Source organism: Rhinoderma darwinii, chromosome 3 (genome assembly GCF_050947455.1).
Source record: "Rhinoderma darwinii isolate aRhiDar2 chromosome 3, aRhiDar2.hap1, whole genome shotgun sequence".
In the NCBI taxonomy this organism is placed as follows: Eukaryota; Metazoa; Chordata; class Amphibia; order Anura; family Rhinodermatidae; genus Rhinoderma; species Rhinoderma darwinii.
In genome coordinates, this window is record NC_134689.1 from 147,416,130 (window position 1) to 147,436,841 (window position 20,712).

The 20,712-nt window shown below is 42.5% G+C and overlaps 1 protein-coding gene across 1 annotated transcript in view; it reads left to right on the forward strand.

Moving 5' to 3' along the window:
- Window positions 1-20,712, forward strand: part of PLXNC1 (plexin C1) — a 149,180-nt gene that overhangs the window by 15,577 nt on the left and 112,891 nt on the right. Inside the window, exons 2-9 of the mRNA XM_075856836.1 lie at window positions 2,126-2,260; window positions 3,398-3,532; window positions 10,578-10,678; window positions 12,392-12,503; window positions 13,090-13,255; window positions 14,525-14,612; window positions 15,558-15,657; window positions 19,388-19,438. Of these exons, the coding sequence (XP_075712951.1) occupies window positions 2,126-2,260; window positions 3,398-3,532; window positions 10,578-10,678; window positions 12,392-12,503; window positions 13,090-13,255; window positions 14,525-14,612; window positions 15,558-15,657; window positions 19,388-19,438 (888 nt within the window). The remainder of the gene's footprint in view (window positions 1-2,125; window positions 2,261-3,397; window positions 3,533-10,577; window positions 10,679-12,391; window positions 12,504-13,089; window positions 13,256-14,524; window positions 14,613-15,557; window positions 15,658-19,387; window positions 19,439-20,712) is intronic.

Below are 20,712 nucleotides of genomic sequence, written 5' to 3' on the forward strand. Positions count from 1 at the left end.
GAATTGCTGTGTAGCACTATATACACAGGGGATTGCTGTGTCGCACTATATACAAGGAGGGGGACTGTGTAGCACTATGTGCAAGGGCTGTGTGGCACTATATACAAGGGGGGATATGTTACACTATATACAAGGGGGTATTGCTGTGTAGCACTATATACAAGGGGGGATTGCTATGTAGCACTATATACAAGGGGGGATTGCTGTGTAGCACTATATACAAGGGGTGGGGGGATTTACATGTTGCACTATATACAAGGAGGGATTGCTCTGTAGCACTATATACAAGGGGGGATTGCTGTGTAGCACTATATACAAGGGGGGATTGCTGTGTAGCACTATATACACAGGATTTCTGTGTAGCACTATATACAAGGGGGGCTGTGTGGCACTATATACATGGGGCTGTGTGGCACTGTGTGGTGCTATACATAGGCAGGGCTGTGTGTGATGTTGTCTACAGGGGGTCTGTGTGGCGTTATCTATAGGGACAGTTGTGTAAGTGGGGGATTCTTTCATTGACGCCTATAATTATGTTTATAACTGTCGTCTATTTTACAAGTGTACTTGTAATATTATAGTATGTAAAAAAGTAATTAAAACTAATTAAAAATACATTTTCTTATTCTCTTATTTAGTTGCTATATTAGCGTTTACTGGGGGTATTAGTTTTGGTCATCAGATCGCCCACCATTGATGGAGACTTACCCTGCTCCCTAACTGCTCCACTCAGGAGCTACCAATACTTAGAGGGAACATTGGCCCTAAGACGATGGGGCCCTGGGCAATTGCCTAGTTTGCCCCCCCTAATGCCGGCCCTAAATATAGGGAAGGCAAAAGGGGCAAATGACCTGAAGGCCTCACCATCTAAGGGCCTCAACCACCTTCCTCAGGACAACTATTATTTGGAGTATGCTGTTTTCACCTTTGCGTTATGGTTTTCCGCTGTTCTATCATAGGAGCAGAACAATAAAAAAAGGAAGCGACAGATGTTTAATGAGCTCCGTCGGGTTTCCTTCATGGTGTCCGCTGTTTTACTGGACAAAATAGCACAATGACGGAATCTGCAATGGAGGCTCCTATGTAGTTATTAACAAGCCCTCTTTTGTGTATTTATTGGAAGATTTTAAAAGATTCTTCTACTATTTAAACTTTTTATATATTGTAACTGTATAATTTTCACATGTAGCCTGTTTTTTCTCAACTAGTAGCTCTGTCCTTCTTTTCAAATGTTTTTGAATAGATAGACTCTACACTACTACGTTTTAAAGTACAAGGTTAGTGTGAATATGCAATAAAATAAAAGATAGAGGATATATACAGATGAACACTTGGATTCTGTATAATACTATAATAATATTTATTTTAGCACATAGAGAAGAGAAAATTTGGAGTGCTCCACTGTATATATTCTCTATTATTTTTTATTTTTGCACAAAGTGATTTTGGTTTGGATATATTAGCACCCTACTGAAATTTAACTTTCTGAAGGATCCCCTTAAAGGGGACCTTTCACTAGGTCATATAAGTTGAACTGGTTAACCGCACTGAATAGTGCTTTCTCCATGATTCCAGCATGTTTGTTTATTTCCTCGACCCCCCTGTTCCAGAGATATGGCCCACTGTTAGCTCCCTACATGCTAATTTGCTGTTGTTAGCCAATGAGGTGGAGATAGCTTCCCTGCCTCTGATTCTTACCAATTAGCACAAGGCAACTTGAGGGCGGTTCATGCCCTCTTGGCAAACTACAGCAAATTAGCATGTAGGGAGCCAACACAACAGTGGGCCATATCTCTGGAATCGGGGGGGGGGGGGGGGGTTCCAGGAAAATATAAAAAACAGGGCTGAGATCAGGAAGGCAGTGTTGTTCAGGTCAGTAAACCAATTCACCTTATATAACCAAATGACTGGTCCTCTTTAATATTAGGTTGTATTTTATGTTATTATTGTACAATATATGTCTGGATAATTTTACATTTTTTTTCGAGGACACTTTTTATTGCCTCCCCTATTTACTTTCAATAACCACGTCCTGTTATGCTAATGTCGTATGGCCTGTGGAGAGTGGATCTCTACACAGGTTCTCACCATCCAAACAATTAAAACAAGATTTTGTCTATTGTAGAAAAATTATAGTGATATTTTGCCATTACATGGAACTCCAGCACTGACCCATGGAGACCTAACTGCTGTACATGCAAAAGTAGTGGAGAGAAAACTGGTATTCTTTCTTGGAACTGGAAATGGAAAATTACTTAAGGTAGGTCCCCTGAAATAAATGATTTATCCGGTATGAAGCAAAGTAAAGGAGAATGATGTTGTGATATACACAAGCTATGATAGAAAGAGGACATCAATGCAAATTGACGACTCATAAAAAAATTAACGAAAAAGTAATTTTGTTTCTGCCATCCATATGCTTTTATTTCATATCCTCAACTAAAGTGACACCTTGAAAATTATATGTGTTTCGCATGAGCATTGCCATTGTTGTTGCTTGCAGTAGTTTTTAGAATTGAGCTCCACGGAAGACCTCCATATTTAATTCATCTTCACTTTAGGATATTCTCAGTGAAACACATCTTTCATAGAGGCAGGTCACGGCACTTTTATGAGATCTGACCTGTAAGGGTATGTGCACACGATATCGACAATTACGGCTGAAATTACGGAGCTGTTTTCAGGAGAAAACAGCTCCTGCATTTCAGACGTAATTGCCCGTACTCGCGTTTTGCGAGGCGTCAATTACGGGCGTAATTTGGAGCTGTTCTTCATTGGATTCAATGAAAAACGGCTCAAATTACGTCCCAAGAAGTGTCCTGCACTTTTTTGCCGAGGCTATAATTTTACGCGCTGTCTTTTGACAGCGACGCGTAAAATTAAAGGTCGTCGGCACAGTACGTCGGCAAACCCATTGAAAGCAATGGGCAGATATTTGCCGACGTATTGAAGCCGTCTTTTCAGGCGTAATTCGAGGCGTAAAATGCCTCGTTTATGCCTGAAAATAGGTTGTGTGAACCCAGCCTAAGGAGGAGGCCTGGCACCACTGAACCATGTCTATTCCCATTACTGAACTTGCTATTTGGGCGAGGAGAATTACATTGCCAGGTCCCCGTCTACTGTGCTCTGGGAACACACAGCAGAAGGAAGAAAAAGAGTGGCTATAGCGTCATGGATTGCTTTTGGAGTAGGCAACGTGAAGTGGCTTGCAAATGTTTTTGTGGGTAATCTCAATAGTTTAGCTTTTATCTCTTGAATCTATGCTATCAGGTATACCAATTGTACTCTATGGAATTTAAACAATTACTATAACCATTTCTTAAATGCAGTAAGTCAACCAGATGGATAAAACACTATAGTATGATGTATTCCTTGACTGTATTTCATATTTTATCAGGTTACTTTTAACTCAAACTACACGGCAAACTGTCCAGAAGAGTTATACTCATTTACAAATGAAGCTGCTGTGTTCCAAACAATTCACAGAGACCCTGTTGACATCAACTATCTATATGTTGCCACTAATAAAGAGGTGAGTATACTTATTTCACATTATAAAGGTTACCAAATTTTTCATTTTGTAGTGACGTTATAGAAATTTCCACAGTAGGTTAGGTTTTCTCTAGAGCAATACTGTAAGGCCTAATTCACACGAGTGTGTTCGGTCCGTGATATACGGTCCGTGTGTCGGCCGCATTTCCCAGACCGAACACACTGCAGGGAGCCGGGCTCCTAGCATCATAGTTATCTATGACGCTAGGTGTCACTGCCTCTCCGTGGAACTACTGTCCTGTACTGAAAACGTGATTACAGTACAGGACAGTTGTCCCGCAGCGAGGCAGTGACACCTAGCGTTATAGATAACTATGATGCTAGAAGCCCGGCTTCCTGCAGCGTGTTCGGTCCGGGAAATGCGGCCGACACATGGACCGTATATCACAGACCAAACAGGCTCGTTTGAATTAGACCTTAGTCAACAGATAGAAAATGTGACACATAATAGGCTTGAATAGTTAGTCCATTGAAGAACCTGCTTTGTGCATATTTCTGACTTCGACATAGTTGTCTTCATTCCAACCTATTTATCATTTGCCCTGACAAACTGAGTCTAAATTCACACCACATCTGTGATGTACTGTCGGCGCATATGCCAGGAAATTTTCCCGGCGTATACGCTAACGTGTCCATAGACTTTAGTTGGCAAACATCTACCAAAAGGGTGCCCTTTTGGCATAGGTTTAGATGGGATATATCAAGATTTCGCAGCCCCAACTGTATTGAAAATTATAGTAGACTACACTTTTCAATACAGCTGTATAGAAAAACATATACCCTGTGGTATATATTTTCTTTAATGGCAGTTTTTGACTGAAATTTACCATTAGTATTATAGACAGAGGTCTTTTATGAGTTCATACTTTAAACCTGTCACCAGCATTTCACCTAATAAACCAGCAATACCTGGTTGTAGTGGGTGAAAAATCATTTCTATATAACCTATAATTGTCTTCTTAGTCGGCTCTGTACCTTTAGTATTCAATTTTTTCGTGTTCCTGTATCGTATACTAATGAGCATAAAAGGGTCATATCTTTGTTCGAAAAGAGCCATATCTTCATTCCTCAAGCCTTTCTGAGTTAACCCCGCCTCCTTACTTTTGATTGACAGCTCCTCGCCTCCCCCCAGTACACACACAAAATCACGCACTTGCGCATTGATGTCCTGTTCTGAAGCGTGCGCACAACAGTACACTATAGCAGCGAATGCGCAACAACTAGATTTGAGGCACTGACGAAGCAGGGAAGGTTGTCAGACCATATATGATAGGCGCATGCGCACTATCTCAGACAAAATTTTGGCATTTAGGGCGGGACAGTTTTCAGCGGTGGGTGAGCATAAGAAGAGGAACAAACGAGACAGCAGGATTATTACCATAAATGTAATGATGGGGGTAAGGAAACAGACAAGTGAGCCCTAATCTACCCGCCACTCAGTCCCTGCCTACTTGCAACGACCCGCCCTAGGCGACGGGGTACAACTGGGCGACGGTCCCTACGCTCAATAAGTGCACGACAGACAAACAGACAAGGGTACACAGAAGCAAGGGAAAAGGGGCAGTTGCCCACGGTAACACCGTGAGCAACAAGAGTGGTGAACGATACGAGTCAAACCAGGAGTGTACGAGGTACCAAACGCAGAGCAGGAGAGTAGTGAACAAGCCGAGTCAAACCAGGAGTGTACGAGGTACCAAACGCAGAGCAGGAGAGTAGTCTGTAAGCCAGGGTCAATATGAAGCATGATCAAATGTTTTAAGAAGCTGCAGCAGGGCCAGGAAACAAAACGAGAAGATGCAGCAGGGCCAGGAAACAAAACGAGAAGAATCACAAGCAAGGAGGAACAGGAAAGGCAGATATAAATAGACAGAGGGCGGGAGCTAGCTCCGTCAGGCATGGCCTAAGACCACCATCCTTCTTCCCTACGAAGAAGAAGCCAGCACCTACCGGAGAAGTAGAGGGGCGAATTTAACCCTTGGCCAGGCATTCCTGGATATACTCTCTCATGGCTTCACGTTCGGGACAAGAGAGATTAAATATCCTACACTTAGGGAGCTTAGCTCCTGGTACCAAATCGATAGCGCAATCGTATTCTCTATGAGGAGGTAACACTTCGGAGGCCTCCTTAGAGAAAACATCAGCGAAGTCCTGAACAAACTCAGGTAGCGTGTTCACCTCCTCAGGGGGAGAAATAGAATTAACAGAAAACATGACGTCAAGCATTCATTACCCCATTTGATAAGATCCCCAGTATTCCAGTCAAACATGGGATTATGCAACTGCAACCAGGGAAGGCCTAAAACCAAATCGAACGATAATCCCTGCAGCAACAGTACAGAGCACTGCTCCAAATGCATGGGGCCAACAAGGAGTTCAAAAACAGGGGTATGCTGTGTAAAATAACCATTAGCGAGAGGAGTGGAGTCGATACCCACTACCGGGACAGGTTTAGGCAAATCAATCAAAGGCATAGCTAGAGACATAGCAAATTCCACAGACATGATATTAGCAGACGACCCTGAATCCACGAAGGCACTGCCGGTAGCAGACCTACCACCAAAAGAGACCTGAAAGGGAAGCAAGATTTTATTACGTTTCATATTTACGGGAAATACCTGTGCGCCCAAGTGACCTCCCCGATGATCACTTAGGCGCGGAAGTTTTCCGGCTGCTTATTCTTACGCCTAGGACAGGTGTTCACTTGATGCTTGTCATCCCCACAATAGAAGCAGAGACCATTCTTCCTGCGGAACTCTCTACGTTGTTGGGGGGACACGGAGGCCCCGAGTTGCATAGGTACCTCCGAGTCTTCCATGGAAGAACGAAGCAACGGAACCTCGGGAGGCATCATGGCGGAGTCAGAGGAGGAAACACAAAAACTTTCACGTTGTCGTTCCCTGAGACGTCGGTCAAGTCGTACCGCTAAAGCCATAACCTGGTCTAGGGAGTCAGAAGAGGGATAGCTAACTAGCAGGTCTTTCAGGGCGTTCGACAGACCCAACCTAAACTGGCACCTTAAGGCAGGGTTATTCCACCGAGAAGCTACGCACCACTTCCTAAAGTCAGAGCAATACTCCTCAACAGATCTCTTACCCTGACGTAAGGTCACCAGCTGACTCTCGGCAAAGGCAGTCCTGTTAGTCTCGTCATAAATGAGTCCGAGAGCAGAAAAGAAAAGATCAACGGAGGAAAGTTCAGGGGCGTCAGGAGCCAAGGAGAAGGCCCATTCTTGGGGCTCTTCCTGGAGCCGGGACATAATTATACCCACCCGCTGGCTCTCAGAACCTGAGGAGTGGGGCTTTAAGCGAAAATAGAGCCTACAACTCTCCCGAAAGGAGAGAAAAGTCTTCCGGTCCCCTGAGAACCGGTCAGGCAACTTGAGGTGGGGTTCAAGAGGTGAGGTGAGGGGCACTACCATGGTAGCATCAGGCTGGTTGACCCTCTGAGCCAGGGCCTGGACCTGTAGGGAGAGACCCTGAATTTGCTGAACCAGGGTCTCAAGGGAGTCCATAGTAGTGTGAGGGACCAGGGTAGAGTAGGTATATGGGCTTGTGATTATGTAATGATGGGGGTAAGGAAACAGACAAGTGAGCCCTAATCTACCCGCCACTCAGTCCCTGCCTACTTGCAACGACCCGCCCTAGGCGACGGGGTACAACTGGGCGACGGTCCCTACGCTCAATAAGTGCACGACAGACAAACAGACAAGGGTACACAGAAGCAAGGGAAAAGGGGCAGTTGCCCACGGCAACACCGTGAGCAACAAGAGTGGTGAACGATCCGAGTCAAACCAGGAGTGTACGAGGTACCAAACGCAGAGCAGGAGAGTAGTGAACAAGCTGAATCAAACCAGGAGTGTACGAGGTACCAAACGCAGAGCAGGAGAGTAGTCAGTAAGCCAGGGTCAATATGAAGCAGGGTCAAATGGTTCAAGAAGCTGCAGCAGAGCCAGGAAACAAAACGAGAAGATGCAGCAGGGCCAGGAAACAAAACGAGAAGAATCACAAGCAAAGGAGGAACAGGAAAGGCAGATATAAATAGACAGAGGGCGGGAGCTAGCTCCGTCTGGCCAGGCTGTGATAGGCTCTCCCACTCCTAAGCCTGCCATCCTGAGTGGTGGAAGATGGAGTCAGTCTCACAGACATAGAAGCAGGTGCAGACTGATTACCTATGGGCGTGGATACAGAAGCTGTGCCTGGCAGATCCTTAACAATAAAAGGCGCAAAATGTTTGTAGACCGTTATTTACGGTTTAGGAGAGGGGATAACCAGGGGCGTAGCTAAAGGCTCATGGGCCCCGATGCAAAAGTACTTATTGGACCCCCCCCCCCGCAAACTTCTCATGGCCGACGGTCCGCAGCTTTCAGCTGCATCGCTGGGTCTCCCAAGTGACCCAACAATGCAGCACTAGCAGCCGGGGGCGTCACTAAGGGCTTAAAATGTCAGGGGAAATAGCCCCAATACATATGTGTCGCCCCCAAAAAAACCCTATAAACTATGGATGGGTTAGATACATTGGCTCAGCAGACAGTATCACACATGATAGGATTAGATACAGTGGCTCAGCAGACAGTATCACACATGATAGGATTAGATACAATGGCTCAGAAGGCAGTATCACACATGATAGGATTAGATACAGTGGCTCAGCAGACAGTATCACACATGATTGGTTTAGATACAGTGGCCCAGCAGACAGTATCACACATGATAGGATTAGATACAGTGGCTCAGCAGACAGTATCACACATGATAGGATTAGATACAGTGGCTCAGAAGGCAGTATCACACATGATAGGATTAGATACAGTGGCTCAGCAGACAGTATCACACATGATGGGATTTGATACAGTGGCTCAGCAGACAGTATCACACATGATTGGATTAGATACAGTGGCCCAGCAGACAGTATCACACATGACAGGATTAGATACAGGACTCAGCTCGCTGACATTGCGGGTCCAGCGCTGGACCCAGGAAAGGTAAGAATAATAATTTTGCTTCTTTATGTGTTACGAATTATTTTTGTGTGCTTGTGGTTTTTTACAGGTTCGGTAGTTGGACTTCGGATACGAGGACTTCAATGACGGCGTTTTTTTATTCTCAATAAAATGGTTAATGAGGGTTGTGTTTTTTTATTTCAATAAAATATTTTTTCTATGTGCTTGTATCTTTTTAAACTTTATTATCACCGCCTTAGTAATGGCTGCTGACTAATTGACAATTAGTACCAGTACCCGCCCATCTGTAGTGACGGTCAGGCACCGGGGCGCCCGCAGGCTGGTAGTATTAGGCTGGGCAAGGCCAAAAACAGTGGCACCTACCACCCTGGTAATGCTGCCTGCTGCTGCTGTGTTGTATCTGGCTGGTTATGAAAATTGGGGGGGGACCCGACATCGTTCTTTCCAATTATTTTTTTTTTTTTTTTTTTTTAAATGACGTGGGGTCCCCCCCCATTTTTCATAATCAGCCAGATACAATAAAGCAGCAGCAGCCTAGCATTACCAGGGTGGGATGGGCCACTGTTTTTGGCCTTTCCCCCCCTGCTAATACCAGCCTGCGGCCGGCCCGACCATCACTACAGATGGTCAAGTACTGGATGGTACCCGGCTCTTCCCAGCACCCCTGGTGGCGGTGGGTACCGGGGTAATAATGGGGGTTAGTGTTAGCCTCTGCACCGGCTAACACTAAGTCCCGCCTTAGCAATGGATGCTGTCAATCAGCCGGCGTCCATTACTAAGGCGGTAATAATATAGTTTAAAAAAAAACACAAAGACATAGAAAAAATATTTTATTGAAATAAAAAAAAACACACAACCCTCATTAACCATTTTATTGATAATTTAACAAAAAAGCCATCATCGAAGTAGTCCTCAATTCCGACGTAGTCCAACGAACGAACCTGTAAGAAAACACACCAAAAAAAATGATTAGTAACACATGTGTTAGGCTTAGATACAGGGCCCATGTGTGATACGGCCTGTGGAATCCTGTATCTAAGCCTACCACAAGGTAGGCATAGATACAGGGTCCAGCAGACAGTAATCTTATACAGTATAAGATTACTGTGTGCTGGGGCCCTGTATCTAAACCTACAGTGTGGTAGGCTTATATACAGGGCCCATCAGACAGGATCACACATGGGCCATGTATCTAAGCCTACCATGTGATTGGCTTAGATACAGGGCCCAGCAGACAGCATCACACAATCTGTGATCCTGTCTAATGGGCCCTCTAAGCCTGCCACATCGTAGTCTTAAAGGGGTTGTCCAGTCCCTAAACATTGATGGCCTATCCTCAGGATAGGCCATCAATAGCTGATGTGTCGGGGTCCGTCTCCCGGGACACACCAATCAGCTGTTTTGAAGGGGCACTCGTACGAGAGCTGCGGCCCCTTCATTTCACTTACTCGCTCACACAGTGAATCGCCGACACCAATTCACAGTGTAAACCAGTGACCGGAATGAAGTGACCGGAATGAAGGGGAAGCAGCTCTTGTACGAGTGCTGCGGCCACTTCAAAGCAGCTGATTGGCGGGTCTCTGGAGTCGGACCCCGCCAGTCAGGGCTACTAATCTTACCTTCCTCTTCAGCCGCGGCGGAGGTCCTGTCCTCTCAATGTTGGGTGCGGCGCATAGCGCTGTGACGTCATGCGCTGCGCACAGCGCTTGACGTCAGGACCTCCGCTGCGATCCAGAACCAGGAAGGTAAGTACAGTCTGTTAATATAGTAACAGGGGCCCGCGGCCCGAGTTACTATAGTAACTTTTTATTGATGTGGTGCGGGGGGCTGTGGGCCCCCTGGCATCGGGGCCCGGTCGCAATTGCAACCGCTGTGACCCCTATAGCTACGCCAGTGGGGATAACGACAATGCACTTTTGACAGTAGCAGCCAGCGAGGGGTGAGTAGAGTTTAATAGGTGAAATGTTGGAGACAGGTTCCCTTTAAATATGGCCTGCCCAATATTATTTTGTATGTGTATGTAATGTTTACTGGATTATGTACCAATGATGACTTATTTGTCTAGATAAAACGCCAGAAGATTGCAAATTGTGAACGGCATGAATCGTGCAATGATTGCCTGTCTGCATATGATCCACACTGTGGATGGTGTCATTCAGTGAACAGGTTTGCTTATTCTTATTTTAATAATGCCCTCTATGTTAAACTGTCATCTCAATGGAAGGAAACAATAAGGGGCAGACAAACCTTACTTTTGTTGTACTTATCACTGTACTGTAAGAGAAGGATCTGGGCATTCTGGTTACAAGTAAGCTATGCCATGTCAGTGCTCAAAATTAAATACGATTTTAGGGTGTATATAAAGAGATAATTGCTTGTGATCCAGATGTAATATTGCCCCTCTATTAATCTCTTGTAAAACCACATCTCAAATACGGCATTTCGTTTTAGGCTCAACATTAAAATGTGATATATTAGAGCTGGAGAGGGTTCAAAGGCGGGCGACTAGATTCTGAGGCGTAACTTGAATCTTATGGGCTCTAATGCAAAACCTGTAATGGGGGGTCCGTCCCCCCCCCAGACTATGACATGTCAGTGACAGTGCTGGTGTCCTCATATTGGGCAGAGGGGGAATTGGGCCCCGTCAAGCAAAAGGGCCCAGGTTCGACTGTAAAGTCTGCACCCTCGATAGTTACTCCCCTGACTAGATTAATAAATGGGATGGGAGGTCTCTCTTACAATAAAAGGCTAGAAAAATCATGCTTGCTCTGCTTGGGAAAAATGATGCCTCAGAAGTGATCTCATTTACATGTATAAATATATTTGTTGTCAATACAAAGAACTAGCACATGATCTGTTCTTTCCGGGGACTCTACAAAGGACCAGGGGACATTCATTGCGTGTGGAAGAAAGACGTTTCAGACATCAATATAGGAAAGGGTTCTTTACAGTAAGAGTAGTCAAATTATGGAATGCCGTAACCCAAGAGGTAGTAATGGCAAATACAATATTAGCATTAAAAAAAATAATCATTCCTTAAAACTGAAATCACAATAGTTGGCCTGTATCTCTACTTTTGTAGCATTTGCCAATAATCTCTTTTGTGGTGTAAGACAAATGTTGAATGATGATGCATGGGAAAATCTTTAGATTCTTAGCAAAACTTCTGTACTGGGTTTACTCACATGATTATATGATAATTGCAACATTGAACTGACCCGGCACAACCGCTTCTAGTTGACAAAAATTTAAGAATGGTCATGAGCCCCTAACAGCCCATCTTACAGTTGTTTTTGCAGTTTTTTTTCTTTAATTAACCCTTCAATGACCAGGCCTAAAAAGCCCTTAATGGCCTGCTAAATTTTTCAGGTTTTAGCCTTTCTGTATTTCAGCAGGCATCACTTTTTTGTTTTTTCATTGACGTTTCTATAATAGACTTGTTGTATGCAGGAGTAATTGTATTTTTTTCTGCGCAGTTTGGGGATAGAAAACATTAACTGTGTAAGTGATATCATTTTTTTTCTGCAACATGAATATAGGAAAAAGCGATTTTCGGCATTGTTTTTTGTTTATATTTTTATCATGTACACGTTTCACGCTAAATAACCTATTCAATTAATTCTTCAGATTAGTGTGGTTGTGTAGATACTCAATATGCATATAGGTATGTTTTATGTAATGTATGGGCAATAAAATATATTTTCTGCATAATAATTATTTTTTGGGGAATTTTGTTCTTTTTCCCCTGGTTCATGGGTATTACAATGTCTATCCAGGCTTTGCTTTATTGCAAAGGTTTTTTCGCAGCCTTAAGTTATTTTGAATAGTAAATAAGAATTCAAAAGTGTAAATTCTATTTCTCTTGTTTGATGGAAACAGGTGCACCATGAAGACGGAATGTAAAGCATCCACAGCGCTGGGGAACTGGATTGCACATTCAGAGGGCTATGGAAAATGTCTAAATATCAAAGTGCTCCCCAAAAATGGACAGGTTTACCACTTAACCATACTTGTTGCTGCTGGTAGAGCTGGGGGATGGGAGCTGCAGAAATGTAAACAGTTCTAATGATGGGATCATGGGATCATCACTCTATGAACATAAACATGAACTTTCATGTGACCCTGAGAGATTGCCATAAAAATAAACCTGTCGGTGCCTGCAGCCCTCTGCAGGCCATAGGCATTGACAGAAAAGTTTGAAACAGTTAACTATAGTAAAAAATATATCCAGAGTGCCTCTATTTAGAGCTCTCCACTGCACTTCGGCTGCCCAAAAATGTGCCACCACTACACCCTTGGTTACTTTACAAATATACCCTGAATAGTCCACCACATGTGCCCAAATCATCTGGGCACATATATATATATATATATATATATATATATATATATATATATATATATATATATATATATATATATATATATATATATAAAATGTATGCTGGTGTGACCCTCTATAATCCCAAGAATGAGTTTCACAGTATTTCTGGACTTCTATATGTGTTTCGCAATTCCAAGCATGCCCCATAGTTTTGCATTTTATATGTTTGTAACAAAACATTTGATTATTTTAGATTGCAGTAAGAATTGAGAAAAACCCTGCACTGTTTGATGAAAATGATCCCTCGAATTGTGAAATTGTAAATAAGGACACAAGGGAAACCCTTTGTACAGGCAAAAAGGAGGCTCCATCCTTGAGCTGTTCCTGCCAGTTTTCGCAACAACAAACATATGAAACAGGTACATCCGTTCTCTGTACTAACTGCCATTCTCCGACCCAGGAACCTACTTACTATGATAAAACTTTTATGGATGCAGTGTATTTAGTCTCTTTTGAAAAAAATCTCCGCAACTAATTGAAAAAAATCCAAATATTTTTGTAAGCAAAAGAAACCTTTTGACCAAACTTCAACTGTCCTAACTTCTGATATACTGATATATGGCCATTTTTATGTTGTAAACTGAATTATTTGAAAATTGTATCTGCAGAGAATCATTATAATTGTAGTTTTTCTTGCTTTCCAGGTAAGATAAGGCAATGAAACAGACACAAATAGACCATATACCTGATTTCTTTGATAAATACACATAAAAATAAAGATTTCTAAAGGAAGGTTTTTATATATAAGACACGGTTTGGGAAGCGCTTTTCACCAGTATTAATAATTATACAAACTTTAGCATAGAGAGGATGTATCAACTCATCTTCTGGGCATATAAACATGGCACAATCCTGGCATTAAAGTATACTTTTACAGATGTCATGAATATGAGATTAATAAAGTCTAAAGAACCAAACAAAAGGCCAGAGATTTTGGAGATACACAATTCATATGTACCCTGAGGGGCAAAATTGCTGCAAGACAAGGCTGTAGTTTGCCATCTGATAGTGTTAGGCTATGTTCACACGGAGTTTATTGCAGGCAGACAATTCTGCCTATAAAAATTCTGTTTGGAATTTTGAGGCAGATTTTGATCTGCCTGCACGCCGTATGCCACGATTTTCACTGCGTTTTTCGCTCGCGCCCATTGAGCGCCACGAAATACGTTTTCTCTGCCTCCCAATGATGTCAATGGGAGGTCAGAGATGTAAACGCCAGAAGATAGGGCATGTCGCTTCTTTTTCCCGCAAGACAGTTTTTCCGCTCGTGGGAAAAAACACTTTTGCCTCCCATTAAAATCAGAGCGCTCAACGGGAAAATCAATGGGAGGCATTTTCGGACGTTTTTTTGCGTGTTTTTTTACGCGGTTTCCACGTCAAAATACGTGTCACAAAACTCTGTGACAACTGACCCTTACCCTGCTTATTCAGGCCAGTTGTTGTCTATAACTGAGATGATTTTAATGTTACTGACAATAATAATGTGATACTAATGAATAGTGGAAAATATACCATTATGCTGGTACTAAAATAAGACATAATGCCAAACATAAAAATACAAGTGACAATAAAGTAAATATATACTATTAATATAAAATGTAATCATACACTTTTATTTTACTTTTCAGCCAGTTTAACTGCGGCAGTAAAGAGTAATAGCATAGCTATCTCGGCACAATTCCAATTTCAGAAGTGCTCACAGTACACAGAATTCAGGTACATGACTATTGGTGTGTATGCTAAATATCCGATATACGAAGAGGAATTATGATAGCAAAGACTGAATGACAACTTATTATTGATTTACATGACATACAGAAAAAGTAGTAGCTTACTTCAGTATCTTATGCCCTGTTGGTGAGTCCCTCATATATAAAACTCAAGAATCCCTGCCAGAAACACATAGTTGAATCAGTATTCTGTTTTAACAGATTTGTGCTTTACCACATTTATTCACAATTGTGTATTTTGCAGCAATTAAGTTAAAGAGTAGTTGAAAAAATAATTGTGCCTCATTTATTAAAAGACGCACACTTCTTAAAGGGGCTTTCCGGATAGTAAAAAAAAGGGGGCTGCAAATGAAATAAATAAATGAAAAAAGCAATACTTATCTATCCTTGCCACTATCAATCTATCAATCTAGCGCTGTCGCTTTGGCGGCAGTCCCTGTGCTTGTTTACATGCACATAGCATGTGACCACTGCAGCCAGAGGGCTCAGCGGTCATACGTTGTATTTCCGGCAATATGCCAGAAATATGATTGGTCACCAGAGAGCCCCGCTGACACCCTCTGATTGGCTGCAGCGGTTACATGCTACGTGCATGTAAACAAGCAAGGGGACTGCCGCCACAGCGACAGCGCTGCATTGCCAGGGGCAAGGATAGGTAAGTATTACTTTTTTCTTTTATTTATATAATTTTAGCCCCTAACAAGAAATGTTCACTTCCCGGAGCACCCCTAATAAATCTGGTGCATTTAGAATTGTCTGACTGCTTGAATGCAGGCAAACTGAATAATAAATGTGGCTTAATATCTGGTGCTAATTTTGCTAGAATATACCTTTACACATAAATGACTGTGTTTATTGAGATATATATATATATATATATATATATATATATATATATATATATCAAATTGTGTCATCTCCCCTCCGACAGTTGCTTGGATTGCATATCAAGTGGTTGCTTATGGTGCACAAATACTTCTATGTGTTCGTCTCCGCTGAGTAAATGTGAAAATGAAGAATATGCAGATGAGGTAAGTGTAGTGAGAAAATAAATAAATATTGATACAGTAATTTGAATTACTTTGCTCTCTTTTGGGCCAGCTGGATTAAGTGGCTTGTGATATAAGTGGAGCTATTAAACCGGAGTTAAAAAGAGGAGTTAAAGTCCCTGTAAGTACTCTTGTTTTCTTTTACTTTTTGAATTGTTCACTTTTTTTGTAACTGGGATAATGGATAGCAAGATTGGAGGTTTTCTTCAGTGCACAGTTTGCCATATGTATGCATGACTGGAGCCGGAGTTCCAGGGTGAATACCTTTGTGGCAGATGTGAGCATGTTGTTCGCCTGGAAGCTCACAAAGATCTGGAGGAGCAAAATGCAACACTGAGGGCGATAGACAATCTTGAGCGGAGCATGCTGCTCACTGAGCAAGCCATTAGTGGGGTAGACCTGGAGGGTGAAGACATGGGTCAGCAGGACCAGGCAAGTAGCTGTAGTTAGGGGCAGTAGAAAGTGGTTCAAGAGGAGGAAGGCCAATCCTGTTTCTGTTATTCCAAGCAAAATTGCCAAGTTGGGTGATGATGCAGGGTGTCAGTCTCAGAAATGGCAGCCCTAGTGGATACTGATCTCCCTAACAGATGAGAGAACAGCCCAGCTAGTAGTCGGCGGGAAAGGCAAGACAATTTGTAGTTGTAGGGGTTTCTATAATTAGGAAGATGGATAGAATAATTTGTCGCCAAGACCGTCTCAACCGAATGGTTTGCTGTCTCCCTGATGCCAGGGTTCAGCACGTGGTGGAACGGGTGGATAAATTACTGGGAGGGGCTGGTGATGATCCTGCTGTCGTGGTCCATGTGGGAACCAACGACAGAATACACGGTAGGTGGAGGAGCCTTAAGAATAATTTTAAAGAACTAGGCTACAAGGTGAAGGGAAGGACCTCCAAGGTTATATTCTCAGGAATACTGCCTGTGCCATGTGCATCACAGGAAAGACAGCGGGAGCTCAGGGAGTTAAATGCATGGCTTAAAGGGAACCTGTCACCAGCATTTCACCTATTAAACCAGCAATACCAGGTGGTAGAGGGTGAAAAATCATTTCTATATAGCCTATAATTGTCTTCTTATTCAGCTCTGTAGCTTTAGTATTCAGTTTTTTATGGTTCCCACACCGTATGCTAATGAGCATAAAAGAGTCATATCTTTGTTTGAATAGAGTCATATCTTCATTCCTCAAGTCTTTCCAACAGCTACTCACCTTCCCCCAGCACACTTGTGTGTTGATGTCCTCTTCTGGTGTGTGCGCACAAAGGGACACCGGATTACTACAATAAAAGGCGCAAAATGTCTGCAGACCGTTATTTACAGTCGGAGGAGGAGTTTAGGAGAGGGGATATCGGTAATGAACTTTTGATAGCAACGACCAGTGAGGGATAAGCAAAGTTCAGTAGGTGAAATGCTGGTGACAGGTTCCCTTTAAGTCTTGGTGTAGAGGAGAAGGCTTTGGGTTCCTATAGCACTGGGCTGACTTTTCATTGGGGTAGAACCTGTAATCTGCAGATGATTTGCACCTAAAAGGAAGGGGGTCTGCTTTGTTGGGGGAGAGAATTCTAGCTGCAGTGGCGTAGTATTTGAACTTTGGCTGAGGAGGGAGGTCATTGTAGAAAATAAAGGGTTAGTCAGGTTAGAGAGGGGTCAGACTATTTTGGTGGGGGGAGAAATAGACTATGGTGAGAGGACTAGATAACAGTATAAGGAGATCCTTTTGTTACAAAACAGCAATGAAAATAAAAATGGCCAAATAATGTCAAATAATCACATTTCTGATACCAAACGTGGCAATTTGAAATTCAAGTTAAAGTGTATGTTCACTTGCCGGAAGTTTAGCAAGCAAAATGGGGGAGCTGGAGGCCGTGGTACTGGAGGAACATATAGATATAGTTGGTGTTGCTGAAACATGGCTAGACCCTTCACATGACTGGGCTGTAAATCTACAGGGTTTTACACGGTTTCGAAAAGACAGGGCGAATAGGAAAGGTGGTGGTGTATGTCTGTATGTGAGAAGTGATATGAGGGTGAGTGTGAAAGAAACAACAGTGGGTGAAGATTGTGAGGAGATTGAAACCTTGTGGGCGGAATTACAAAGGGAGGTAAACACTTAAAAAAATTACTTTTGGTATAATCTATAGACCCCCGAATATAACTTGAGGAGATGGAAGCTCAGCTATATACAGATGGAGTGCACAGCACAGGGGGGTGCTGCAGTGATAATGGGAGACTTTAATTACCGGGATATTAATTGGGGTCATGGTTCGGCTTCAACTGCAAAGGGGAGAAATTTCCTCAACCTGTTGCAGGAAAATTTTATGGGCCAGTTTGTGGAAGACCCGACTGGAGGTGAAGCTCTGTTGGATCTAGTCATTTTTAATAATGCAGAGCTTGTTGGGAATGTCAATGTTCATAGAAAAAACCCTTGGTAACAGTTATAACAGTATAGTTACATTTTACCTATACTGTAAAAAACAAACACAGGCTGGGAGGGCAAAAACACTTAATTTTAAGAAGGCCAATTTCCCCAGGATGAGGGCTGCAATTCAGGACATAGACTAGGAGCCACTGATGTCAATATAATGGTACAAATAATAATGTAGATAAATGTAAAGTTATGCATCTGGGTACGAACAATCTGCATGCATCATATGTCCTAGGGGGAGCTACACTGGGGGAGTCACTTGTTGAGAAGGATCTGGGTGTACTTGTAGATCATAAACTAAATAACAGCATGCAATGTCAATCAGCTGCTTCAAAGGCCAGTAAGATATTGTCGTGTATTAAAAGAGGCATGAACTCACGGGACAGGGATGTAATATTACCACTTTACAAAGCATTAGTGAGGCCTCATCTAGAATATGCAGTTCAGTTCTGGGCTCCAGTTCATAGAAAGGATGCCCTGGAGTTGGAAAAAATACAAAGAAGAGCAACTAAGCTAATAAGGGGCATGGAGAATCTAAGTTATGAGGAAAGATTAAAAGAACTAAACCTATTTGGCCTTGAAAAAAGACGACTAAGGGGGGACATGATTAACTTATATAAATATATTAATGGCACATACAAAAAAATATGTAAACAAGGGGCACTCCCTCCTTCTGGAGAAAAAAAAGGTTCAATCTGCAGAGGCGACAAGCCTTCTTTACTGTGAGAACTGTGAATCTATGGAATAGCCTACCGCAGGAGCTGGCACAGCAGGGACAGTAGATGGCTTTAAAAAAGGGTTAGATCCTAGAATGAAAAAATATCAGCTCCTATGTCAATGTGTAGAATTCTTGTTTCACCACTTCTCTTTTCCCATCCCTTGGTTGAATTTGATGGACATGTGTCTTTTTTTAACCATACTAACTATGTAACTATGTAACTATGAATGTAGAAGCTATCGGTGAAGAAATTATCTGGACTTCTCCAATTTTCTTGGTCAGTGGGTCAGATTTATTAACACTGTCCTACTGAACTTTTTGCGTAACTAACTTTTATCAAAGTTACGCAAACAGGGCCGCACACCGTGCTTGGCTGTTTTTGCAATCTCTGCCACGTCTCCATTCTTTCTCCGCATGGATGTGTCAGCTAGAGGCTACCTCAACAGGTGGAATGGGGTCTGGGGACTTCAGTTTTGGGGATAGGTGCGGGTCCCAGAGGTGGGACCTGCATCTATTAGACATTTATGGAAAACATGAGAACATGCTCTTTCTTAATGCACTTTATCTCCACAGGATAAATGCAGAATCATTGAAGAAAAAGCAGCACAAGAATCTTCGTCCAATGTAAGGTTATCATGTATAGTTATACATTCAGCACGAACAAGCTATCAGACTGGTGATCACTTATTTTTAGTACATAGCATGACAATATAAAGCAGGACTTTTGCAAACATGATTTACATCTATTAAATGTTTGATATCAATTTAGATCTTCAGAAATTGTACCCTACTGAAATAAATAACGGAAGTGGCAATATTTTACTGAGGTTGTTTAGCTAATATACAATGTTATTCATAGGATTTGTCAATTAGACAAGATTTATAAAATGACAATTAATACTCATTTATACAATTCCTCAATTGACAGATTCATTGGGTATGATGACATACTGTATGTAATTTATACTTAAAATAAGGAACAGCAAATACTGTATTTTACTGATAAGAGCAGGAAACAGAACTTGAACACACCCCACACCGCAGGTTTGGCAATGGACTGTAAATAAGTTAAAATCTCCATTTCTCTTTTTAGGGTTGATGCACACGGCAGAGCCTCGTGCACAGGGGCTGTACTGTAGTGTGCGGAGGCCAGACTGCTCACTAGTGCAGAGATGTACTGGCTTTGTGTGCTGCTGTACAACTGCTGTTGGGTGCCATATGTACAGAGATAATCTCCCCTAGAAATAGATAAAGTACTCCAACTTCTCAACATTTTTGCACAACTAAGAACGTGCTTCTGAGCTAGGCACATACATTGGAAGGAGTGAAATGAAAAAGTTCTATCAAACTTCAGCCTGACTCCCCATGAAAGATTTCCACAGAAATAGTACTACTATTTTTAAAGGGGTTGTCCAGGAAAAAAAAAAATTCTAAAAAATGTCCCCCAGCCTTGATTTGCCTTCCCTAATACCCCCTATTAAACTTCTAACCAGTTTCTGTTTGATTTCCATCGTCACTGCTGCTTTTTCTGTTTGTTTACATCCCTTGCTGTTTGTTTACATCCCTTACTGGCTGTTTCCTGTCTTGTAACCCACTATACCCATGATCCCCGGCTGCATCTGAGGAGACAGTTGCATCTTCCCCCTTCCTCCAAAGCACCTCAGCTATTTGCATACTGCCACGCCCCTCTATGGTCACATGGTCCTTCCCTGCTCTAATTACAGATTACAGTCAGACAGCTCCCTCCCTGCACACTGTCTGAGGCCGGATTACACCAGCGTGTGCCTTTTGCTTGCGCAAAAAACACATCGTTTTGTGCGCGCAAAAGGTACATAACAGCTCTGTGTGGCAGCAGCGTATGATGCGTGGCTGTGTGATTTTCGCGCAGCCGCCATCAT